At 34.8% G+C, this 12,099-nt stretch overlaps 1 protein-coding gene across 1 annotated transcript; it reads left to right on the top strand.

The window, feature by feature from the left end:
• The first annotated feature begins 4,654 nt into the window (after nucleotides 1-4,654).
• LOC146721367 (uncharacterized) lies at nucleotides 4,655-8,912 on the top strand. The gene is given in 2 exon segments (XM_085486914.1): nucleotides 4,655-5,148; nucleotides 5,150-8,912. Coding segments are annotated over 2 exon segments (1,284 nt in total). The 5' UTR covers nucleotides 4,655-4,684; the 3' UTR covers nucleotides 5,970-8,912.
• The last annotated feature ends 3,187 nt before the right edge of the window (nucleotides 8,913-12,099 follow it).

Raw genomic sequence — 12,099 nt, 5'->3', positions numbered from 1 at the left:
TGTAAGGCCCCCCCCCCCGCGTGACGTCATCCCCTCGCCCCCCGATTCCCCCCGCCCTCCCCCCCCTCAACCCCGGTCTAGAACCCCCATAGTAACCTATAAAGGGCTATTTTACAAAACAGCGCTAAGTATTTTTTTTTACTTACTTTTTTTTACTTTTTTTTTTACTTTTTTTTTTAAATTTTAAAATTAAAAAATTTTTATTAATTTAAATTTTTTAACCCAAAAATTAATTTTTTGGCCCTTTATTCCCTTTTTTTTGAATATACGTTTAAAATATTTAAATTTAAATAATTTTTGAGATAAATAATTTATTTTTTAATATATCTTTTTATCAAAATTTTTTATAAAAAATATATAAAACTTTACTGTTAAAATTTCCAGTTTTAAATTAAAAAAATTTTATTCATGTTATTTAAATAAAAAGATGAAAAATATAAATATAATATTTTATGAATTTATTGGTTATTTTTTTATTTTTTAACGGTAACATAAAACGTTTTAAAAAAAAGCAATAATTATACATTGTATCATTTAAGAAATTTTTTAAAATTATATATTATTTTGTCATTATTGGCAATTTTGATTGACTTTTTTTTGATTATATTTTAATTTTTTTTCTCGTATTTCAATTTAAATTTATTTAGCGAAATTTTTGATTTCCCCTTTTTTTGATGCTAATTTTTTAATTTTTTTCGTTTTTAAAAAAATAAATATAATTATAAATATAATTTTTGAGAAAATTTTTTATAATGATTAATTTTTGCAAAGATTATTTGGTATAAAAAAATTTTGAGAGTTATTTTTTTTTTATTAAAAAGAACTTTTTGGACAAAAAGATATAATTAGCGCTTTTTTTTTAATCTGTGAGTTTTTTTGTGGGATTTCACATATTTTTGCAAAAATCATTAAACAAAATCATTTTAAATAATGTATTTTTTTTTAAATTTTATAATGAGAGAAGGAGGGGGCAAGGGACCGGAGGAGCGGGGGGAGGGGGAGAAAGAGGGAGAAAAGGGGAGAAAGGGAGGAGGAAAAAGGGGGGGAGAGCAAAGGGAGAGGGAGGAGGGGGGAAAGGGGGCGATGGAGCGATAAAGGGGGAGGGGGGGAAGAGAGAGGAAGAGAGCGAAGAAAGCGGGGGGAGACGAGGGGGAGAGAGCGGAAAAAAAAAAAACGAGGGGAGCGAAAAAGAAGAGAGAGAGCGGGGGAGAGAACAAAAGAAGGCGAAAAAAAAAAAGCGAGGAAAGCGAGAAAAAGGGAAAGGGGAAAAACCCCGAAAAAGGCGAGAAAAGGGGGGAAAAAGGGAGGAGAGAAGGAAAAGGGAGAGAGGGGGGAGAGAGGGGGAAAAACGCGAGAGGAGAGGCGGGAGGGGGAAAGGAGAAGGAGAGGGGAGGGGAAAGGAGGAGGGGGAACGCGGGGAGAGAGGGGGAAAAAAAGGAAAGGGCAAAAAAGGGAAAGCGAGCGAAAGGGGAGAGAGCAAAAGAACGCGAGAGGGGGAGGCAAAAAAAGCGAGAGAGAGCGAGGTAAGCAAAAAAAACCGAGAAAGAGCGGGGAGAAGCGAGGGAGGGGGGCGAGGGGGAAGCAGAGAAAGGGGGAAAAGGGAGAAAGGCGATAGAGAGCGAGAAAAAAAAGCGAGGGGAGAGCGGGAGAAACGGGGAGAAGAGGAGGAAAAAGGGGAAAAAGGAGAGGAGAGAGCGAGGAAAACGAGAGGAGGGGAAGGACGAAGAAGGCGAGAAACAGCGAGGGGAAAGCGAGAGGGGGGGGGGAAAAACGCGAGAGGGGGGGAGAGAGGGGGAAAAGAGCAAAAAGGAGGAGGGGAGGAGAGAGGGGGGAGAGAGGGCGGAAGAGGAGAGGGAACGGGTTTGATTGATTGATGAGCTTTTATTTGCTTTCTCAGCTTTTCTTATAATTTTAACATTTACATAGTAAGATATGGTTTTAATTTTTTTAAAATAATTCGGCCTTCGCAAGTTTTAATTTTAGGAGGACGTTTCATAACTTTTTATAAAAAAAACTTTTTGTGCCTCCTTTTTTTTCGAAATGGGGAATTTTGATATTTCCGTTGTTTGTTTCCCTTCCCTTTGTTTCCCTCCCTTTTTTGTAAATTTATTTAAATGAATTGGTAAAAGGTTATTCAATTCCTTGAAAAAAATATACATAATTTTAATTTAATCTTGTCTTTCTGACATAAATTGAACGCCCCTTTGATTCTTCAAATTTGGGTATCTATACATTGAAGTTTTTCCCAAGCTCGTTTGTACTTCGCAGTTGGGTTCTGCGTTCCCCCCTGCCTATTAATATCGGCGCAATACTAAAAATTTAGGGGCTAGAGTTTTAATATAATGATTGTAAACTGATATTATTACCCATCTTTTAAGAAACCCTTTTTTACCCATTTTTTTTAACATATAATCACAGGATCTTGAAATCAAAGTTGTCATCATAATTTACCTAGATATTTCTAGTCTCTAACGCTCATTTCAATTCCGTTCAGACATTTCAAAAAAGTATTACTCTCAATTCTTTCGAAATTTCTTCTAACTTATATATTTTGTTTTACTTGCTCTTTTTAAAATTTTTAATTTATCCCAAAGTTCGATTTTTTAAAAGCCGGGGGTTCAAGGTTTCGTATCTCAAGTTCCTCTCGATGGCATGCATCTTGTATTTCTAGGCGTAGTTAAAAGATTAATTATGTTTTGGATAAGAGGGAAAAAAAATCATCGTTTACCCGAGACACTGATAAAAATGATATTAATAATCAATTATTGTTTTTGAAGAATTATGTGCCGAAAGATTTTCCACGCTTGCCAAGAAGTTTAGAGGACATTGAATACTATAAAGCCACTGAATTAAGGCAATTTTTATTATACACCGGACCAATTGTTTTAAAAAAGATTGCAAACAAAAATATATACACACATTTCATGGCCTTATCCTGCGCTATTCGAATTTTATGCAGTCCTGCATTATACAGAATTTATAATAATTATTCATTGAAACTACTCGAATACTTTGTTCAAAAATATGCAATACTTTACGGAAAAGAATATATTACTCATAATGTTCATGGCCTTATACATTTGCCCATAGATTGCTTGCAACATGGTCCACTTGACACTTTCAGTTGTTTTAAATATGAAAATTATTTATTTGAGATAAAAAAAACAATTCAAGCTACAAGAAATCCTTTACAACAAATTTGTAATAGGTTAAAAGAACAAGAATATATGCTATGCAAAACAATGATAATGAAAAAACGTATCCAATTTTACGTCAGCAATGTACTGATCAATTTCATAAACAAGATTTTATATTCTACAAAACAGTAATCATTGAAAAGTTTGAACTAAGCACATGTGATAAAGATAATTGCGTTATGTTAAAAAACAATTGTGTATTTTGTGTCGAAAGTATTTATAAAGAAATCAAGACTTCAGAAATCTTTTTAAAGGGAAGAAAATTCATTGAATCAAAACCATTTTTCAGTTCACCTTGTTCCTCAGAATTATTTAATATTCAGCAAACACAACATTTGTCATATGATTTGTACACAGTCAATATTCACGACATTAAAGGGAAATGTGTGAAATTTCCTTACGACGATGGTTTTATCATCATGCCATTGATTCATATGCAAGAATAATATAAAATATAATATAATTGCAAATAATAGTTTAGGTATTTTTTAGTAGGTACGAGTATATCAGGAGACGCGGTAGCGTCTCGCTAAGTCTTTTATTCGTCAAATTAAAATACAATCTACAAAAAAACAAAAAAAAATATCGAAAGATATCGAAAAGATAGCGAAAATATCGAAACAATAGCGAAAATTATCCGTAGGACGCTACTGTGTATCCTTTACCGGACGTAACACGATTTTCGTAACCTTGAAAACAAAAATTTGAAATATTTCATGAACGGAAACATATTTTTCAAAAGATGACCATATCAATCGAAAGCGCGATTTTTTCCGAGTAAAATGAGACCTTAAGGAACTTGATAGCTCTATTGGTTGCGGAGATATGAATTTTTCAAGTTATTTTTTGGTCGAAAAGGTGTCACTTTTTTTTAAGATACGGCGTCGTACTTGTCCCGATCACCCATCCCGACAAAGTGATTCTGTCCGAAGCTGCTTTACCTTATCCGCGGTCACCCATCCTAGTATAGTGACATTTTCCTCAGCTGCTTAACCTTTTAAGCAACCAAACAAAAAATAAATTCTTGCTCTCTCCTCTCTCTCTCCCCCTCTCTCTCCCCTCTCTCTCCCCCCTCTTTCGCCCTTTCTCTCTTGCTTTCCCACGTCTTTTTTCGCTCTCTCTCGCCCTCTCTCGCTTTCTCTCGCTGTCTCTCGCTCTCTCTCTCTCTCTTTCTGAAGTGGAGAAGACGTGTGTCACATCGCTCCGTCAAAATACTGAGTTTTCACCGGTAAACAGTGGAAAAGAAGTATAATAAGTTATTCAAGTTACGCTGCCATAAAAAGGGGATAGCTATGAAAGTTATCTAGCCGGGATATGGCGATCTGTGACTGTGAGCAGTGAATTTATTCTTCGGGGCATTGAAGTCTCGTAAGACAAGTAGACATTATACGTGGACACAATAGTGCTGACGTGTGAAAGTGGATCACAGGTGAGTGATCGATTAGGCTGATGGCTGATATTAGCGGTTTCGGCCGGTAATTATCGGCATGGACGATGAATATGCAGAGTATCGATGCTCGGCATGTAGGAAGGCAATAAAGAATAAAGTCGTCAAATGCAAAACTTGTATAAATAAGCTTTTTTACCATCCAGGATGTGTAATTAAGCATAAAATTCTGGACAGTAGACAAGAATTAGTGCCGTGTAAAGGCCCATTTGAGGAGTTTTTGATTGATAGTAAAGAAACAAACATGAAGACGGCAGGAAGAGATAGGACATCGTCTACAGGATCCGTGGGATCTGCAGGATCGTTCATAAGTAAAGGATCAGGCATTGATGTAAAAGTAGACTGGATCATAAAAACTGTAAAGGAAATAAAAAATGAAACAGCCTGTAAAAATGAAATTAAACTAATGATTAAAGAAGTAGTTCAAGAAGAATTAGTAAATGTTAAGCAAGAACTGGAAAACTTGAAGAAAATGATACAGGGAGTAACATGTGTATTAAAGGAAATCGCAGATAAGCTACAGTGAAGCGGTTAAAGGGAAGAAGAAAGAAAACGTTATAATTGTTAAGCCGAAAATGCAACAAGAGAGTGAAGCCACTAAAAAATTGATAAAAGAAAAGGTGGATATTAAGAGTATGGCTATGGGAATAACGAAATTAAGGAAAGGTAGCAAGGGAACAGTGATCGTGGGTTGTGAAACCGGCGAGGAGGTGAGAAAATTGAAGGAGACAGTTCAAGCTAAGCTGGGAGAAAATTATAAAGTGATAGAGTCGCCTCAATCAAAACCAAAGATAAAAATTATTAATATAGGTGTAGAAGAGATGAAATTAGATGATAATGAACTTATAAATACGATAAAGATGCAGAATAAAATAGATACAGCAAATATGCGAATTGTGAAGAGAATGATCAAAGAAAGGAGAAATAATCAATCTGAAAGAAAAGGAAATGAAGAAGGGTCAATAATAATAGAAGCAGATGAAGAGACACATGAGCTGATATTGAAGAAAGGAAAGCTAAGTGTAGGATGGAAGAAGTGTCCGGTATTTAATCACATCAATGTTAAAAGATGTTTCAAATGCTGGGGATATTATCATATTGCAAAAAATTGTACGCGAGAGGAAGCATGCTATAAATGTGCAGGAAGTCATAACTCGCGTGATTGTACAGCGACAAAGAAGAAATGTGTGAATTGTATGTTCAAAAATCGAACATACAATCTGAATATAAGCGATGACCATGACGCCCTTAGTCCGGAATGTCCGACCTTTAAGAGGGCGCTACGGGAGGAGAAGAGGAGAGCAGGCTGGGAGGACGCTAAATAGCAACCACAGGAAGAAGCGGAGATAATACTATATACAAATGCGCAAAGTTTAATTGCGCACAGAGATGAGATACAACATCAGATCATGAAGAAAATAAATCCTGCATTCTTAGCATTATCGGAGACCAGAGTGACTGAGGATATCGAAGACAGTGAAGTGAACGTTCCGGGTTATAGTATAGTTAGATGTAATGCTGAGAATAGGAATACGGGAGGAGTTATTTTATACGTTAGAAGCGATATTAAATATGAAATAGTATTAGAGGGAAAAAAAAAATTAGAATCGAATTGTTGGTGTGTTGCGGTAGAAGTAAAAGATAAATTATATAAAGGAGTGATAATGGTAATATATCACTCACCGAGCGCATCGCACGGAGATTTCTTGAGATTTTTTGAGGATATAGTAGAAGAGTTTATAATAAAGGGAGAATGCATGGTAATAGGAGATTTTAATATAGATCTTATGAGAGATTCGTTTTATGCGAATAAACTGCAAACGACAATGCTAAGCTTAGGTATGAAACAATATGTTAACGAACCGACGAGAATTACGAAAGACAGTCAGACAATTATAGATTTGATCTTTGCTAATAATAATAAAATAGTACAGGTAATTCATGAACCTAAAATTACGGATCACGCGTGGCTGAAAGTTGAGCTGAGTGTTAGTAAAACTGAAAGTAAATATAGAGAATTTAGTGCTAGGAATTATAAAGAGTTTGATGAAAATAAATTTGCTATATTAGTGAAAAATAAATTACAAGAAAGCCAGGAATGTCAGTGTGAATGTATGGGTGTCAGTGAGAGGGCGAAAAAACTTGTCGATAGTATAGTGGGTGCGTTAGATGTAATGGCGCCGAGGAAAAAATTTAGAATTCCGAAAGTTTGGGAAGGGAAGAAATGGTTTTCAGACGAAATAAAAGAGGCTGCGGATAGAAGGGATAAGGCATATAGAAGAGCATTGTATGACGATACCGAACAAAATTGGTCGCAGTATAAAATTGAAAGAAATACAGTAGTAAAATTAATTAGGGAGAAGAAAAAAGAATATTATGAAAATATGATAGATCTTAATAAAGAAAATCCTACGTCTATGTGGAAAACCTTGAAAGAAATAATTAGAGGCGAGCCAGTAGGCATAAAAGAAGTAGGGAATATAGATTTTGAAATTTTGGGCGATATCGAAGAGTGCAATATAGCTGATAAATTTAATTTATATTATATACAAAGTATTAATAGTATAATAAACTCTATAAAGGTCGTTAGATCCGGTGATATAATCGATCATTGGATGAATATAAATAAGAAAATTATTTATATTATCGAAAATAAAGGATTTATGGAAAATTTCGTGACTATTAAACTAGAGCAGTTAGAAAAAATTGTTATGGGATTGCCGAAAAAGAAAGGTACGGAAGAGGGAATAACTAGCGATATATTGAGGACAACTTTTTCTGTAATAAAAGAGGAATTTGCGAATATAATAAACAATTCTTTAAGAGAAGGTCTCTGTCCGGAAGGTTGGAAAACCTCTACGATAATACCGATTCCAAAGATAGATAAAGCGAAAAAAGCGAGCGATTATAGGCCTATAAATATGTTACCAATATTTGAAAAAGTGTTAGAATTAGTAGTAAAAGAACAACTTGAAATGTATTTGGAAACTAACGATATTATAACAGAACATCAGTCGGGGTTTAGAAAATATTACTCGTGTGAAACAGCGATTCAAACTGTCATTGACGAATGGAAATTAATAGTAAGCGAAGGAAAAATGGTAGGTGTAATTTTCATGGATCTTAAGAGAGCGTTTGAAACAATAGACAGAGAAAGATTATTAGGAAAAATGTATTATTATGGAATTAGAGGAATGGCCTTAGAATGGTTCAAATCATATTTAAATAATAGGAAACAGCAAGTGCGTTTCAATCATACATGGTCTAAATTATTGACAACAGAATACGGAGTGCCACAAGGCTCGGTACTAGGACCTTTACTATTTATAATATATATAAATGATATAATCGAAGGCTGTCCAGAAGGGTGCAATATAAAAATGTTTGCAGACGACACGCTTATATATGTAAGTGGAGAAAGTAGCACGGATATAGAGATAAAATTGAACACGGCTTTTAATATAATCGAACGTTGGATGAATATAAATAAGTTAAAAATGAATGCAAGTAAAACGAAGTATATGATAGTTAGAAGTATTCGAAAAGAATTGAGAGGTAATACTATTTTGAAATGTCTGGACGGAATTGAAATAGAGCGTGTAGAGACTATGAAATATCTAGGTATAATTATCGATGACAGACTTCGATTTCAAGATCACTGTGATTATATGTTAAAGAAAATAGGTAAAAAAACGAGTTTCTTAAATAGAGTAGGTAATTACATATCAGTGTATACTAGATGCATTATATATAAGACAATCATAGCTCCTCATTTTGAGTATTGCGCGACGATATTAATAGGCATGGGGGAGACGCAGATAACCCAACTGCAGAAGGTACAAAACAGAGCTATGAGGATAATACTTCAATGTGATAGATACACCAAAGTGGAAGACATGCTAGAGGCGTTGCAATTTATGTCAGTAAGACAAAGATTACAATATAATATATGTATATTTATTTTCAAGATATTGAATAACCTGTTACCAATTCAGTTAAGAGATAAGTTACAAATAGTAGGGAACAAATGCGATAGGGAAACAAGACAAGCGGGTAATATCGAAATTCAATTTCGAAAAACAAGGAGTGCACAGAAAAGTTTGTTTTATGAAGGAAGTATATTGTATAACGTCCTGCCAGTAGAAATTAAAACTTGCGATAGGCTCGAATTATTTAAAAGAAGATTAAAAGCGCATATCTTACATATGTAAATGTTAAAACTGTATAAGAAAATAGCTGAGAAAGCTAAATAAAAGCTCATCAATCAATCAATCTCTTGCTCTCTACCGCTCTCTCGCGTTCTCTCGCTCTCTGCCGCTCTCTCTCGCGTTCTCTCGCTCTCTCCCACTCTCTCTCGCGTTCTCTCGCTCTCTCTCGTCGTCTCTCGCTCTCTCTCGGTTTTTTTCGCTCTTTCTCACTTTCTCTCGCTGTTTCTCGCCTTCTCTCGTTCTCTCTCGCTCTCTCGCTTTCTTCCGGTCTCTCTCGCTCTCTCCCGCTCTCTCTCGCGTTCTCTCGGCCTCTCTCGCTCTCTCTCGCTCCCTCTCGTCTTCTCTCACTCTCTCTCGGTTTTTTTTCGCTTTCTCTCGCTGTTTCTCGCTCTCTCTCGTTCTCTCCCGCTCTCTCTCGCTTTCTTTCGCTTTCTCTCGCTCTCTCCCGCTTTGTATCGCTCTCTCTCGCGTTCTCTCGCTCTCTCTCGTCTTCTCTCGCTCTCTCTCGGTTTTTTTCGCTCTCTCTCGCTTTCTCACGCTGTTTCTCGCCTTCTCTCGTTCTCTCCCGTTCTCTCGCTTTCTCTCGCCCTCTCTCGCCCTCTCTCGCTCTCTCTCGCTCTCTCTTGCTCTTTCCCGCTCTCTCCCGCACTCTCTCGCGTTCTCCCGCTCTCTCTCGCTTTCTCTCGCTGTTTCTCGCCTTCTCTCGTCCTCTCCCGCTCTCTCTCTCGTTCTCTCTCGCTCTCTCTCGCTCTCTTTCGCTCTCTCTCGTTTTCTCCCGCTCTCTATCGCTTTTTCTCGCTCTCTATCGCCTTCTCTCGCTTTCTCTCGCTCTCTCTCGCTCTCTCTCGTCTTCTCTCGCTCTTTCTCGGTTTTTTTCGCTTACTCTCGCTCTCTCTCGCTTTCTTTCGCTCTCTCTCGCGTTCTTTCGCTCTCTCCCGCTTTCGCTCGCGTTCTCTCGCTTTCTCCCGCTCTCTCTCGCGTTCTCTCGCTCTCTCCCGCTCTCTCTCGCGTTCTCTCGCTCTCTCCCGCTCTCTCTCGCGTTTTCTCGCTCTCTCCCGCTCTCTCTCGCGTTCTCTTGCTCTCTCTCGTCTTCTCTCGCTCTTTCTCGGTTTTTCTCGCTCTTTCTCGCTTTCTCTCGCTGTTTCTCGCCTTCTTTTGTTCTCTCCCGCTCTCTCTCGTTCTCTTTCGCTCTCTCTCGTTTTTTCCGCTCTCTCTCGCTCTCTCCCGCTTTCTATCGCTCTCTATCGCTCTCTCTCGCTCTCTCCCGCTTTCTATCGCTCTCTATCGCTCTCTCTCGCTCTCTCTCGCTCTCTCTTGCTCTCTCCCGCTTTCTCTCGCTCTCTCTTGCTCCCTCTTGCTCCCTCTTGCTCTCTCCCGCTCTCTCTCTTGGGTCCTCTTGCTCTCTCTCGTCTTCTCTCATTATAAATATAAAAAAATATACATTTATTTAATGCATTTTGTTTAATGATCTTTGCAAAAATATGTGAAATCCCACAAAAAAAAAACATCACAGATGTAAAAAAAAAGCGCTAAGTTATATCTTTCGTCAGCAAAAATAGTTCTTTATAATAATAAAAAATATAATCTTCTCAAAAATTATGTTTATAGCCAAAATAATTCTTTGCAAAAATTAATCATTATCAAAAATATTTTCTCAAAAATTATATTTATAAATTATATTTTATTTTTGTTAATAATACTAGAAAAAAATTAAAATATTAGCATCAAAAAGTAGTGAAATCAAAAAATTGCGCTAAATAATTATATTGATAATACGAGAAAAAAGGTTAAAATATTAGCATCAAAAAGTAGTCAAATCAAAAAGTTGCACTAAGTAAGTGACAACATAATATATAATATTTAGATAAATTTCTTATAATGATACAAATGTATAATTATTGCTTTATTTTAAAACGTTTATAATATATACAATAACAAAATAAATTCAGTAAAATATATATATATATATATATATTTATTCATCTTTATATTTAAATAACATGAATAATTATGTAATTAATTTAAACTGGAATGTATATACATTGTAAAGTTATTATATATTTTTATAAAATATTTAGATAAATAGATATATATAAAAAATAAATTATTTATCTCTAAATAATTATTTAATTCAAATATATTTAAACGTATATTCAAAAAAGGTAATATAAGGCACAAAGAATTAAATTTAGGAAATTAAAAAAATTTAAAGTTAAATAAAAATTTTTAATTTAAATTAAAAATAAAAGTAAAAATAAAAGTAAAAAAAATGTAATGTACAAAAAATACTTAGCGCTGTTTTTGTATTATAGCCCTTTGACTACGAAACGTCCTTAAAAATGATGATTAGTAACGAAATGTGTATATACAGAATATATCACACACAGAAGTCGCATCCTATCTTTGGAGAGTGAAATGATGAAGTCAAAATAAGTCGAAATTAAAGAATCATGAAATTATATTTGAATCTTTTTTATAAAAAAATTCATAATGAAAATAATGCGCTTTAAACATCTATCTCGAAACTTTGATTGCGATCAGGAAAACATTGCAAATGCTTTAAAACATGTATTAGAATAAAGAAATTTTTATTCATTTATATTTTGATTGATCAATTAAACACTTTGAAATGCTCCATATACATTAATTAATATATGTATACATCAGGGTTGGGAAAGTTACTTTGTAAAAGTAACTAGTTACAGTTACAGTTATTTCATTGAAAAAATAACTAGTTACAGTTACAAGTTACCGATTTTAAAAAATAACTCGTTACAGTTACAGTTACTCTAAAAGTAACGAGTCGTTACTTTTCAGTTACTTTTTAAAAATAATTATACATTGTTTTAAATATAAGGAGCTTACATTTTATGCACAATTACAGTCAAGTATTTAAAAAAATTCTTGAATGTAATATTGATCGATTTGCTTGCGACTTTGCAATTAACATCAATGTATGAATGATCTTTATATACAACAGTAAAAATAGTTATAGTAAGTTACTAAATGGTAATCGCAAAGTCGCAAGCAAATCGATCAATTATTATCTTTAAGAATTTTTTTAAATATTTGACTGTGATTGGTCGATCTTAATTATGTGTTATATTATTTTATGTACACAAAATGAAAATTTTAGGTAAAAGATTAAATCATATGAAGATCCATATGCTACTGTTATCAAAATTTAATTTAATAATATAACGGCTACCATACTTAAACAATACTTTTAGCGCATGTTTCCAAAAAA

The sequence above is a fragment of the Nylanderia fulva genome, unplaced genomic scaffold (assembly GCF_048542155.1).
Source record: "Nylanderia fulva isolate GAGA-0341 unplaced genomic scaffold, ASM4854215v1 Scaffold493, whole genome shotgun sequence".
NCBI classification, from domain to species: Eukaryota; Metazoa; Arthropoda; class Insecta; order Hymenoptera; family Formicidae; genus Nylanderia; species Nylanderia fulva.
Note: the sequence above shows the minus strand (reverse complement) of the source record. Positions and strands in the feature narration are given on the sequence as shown.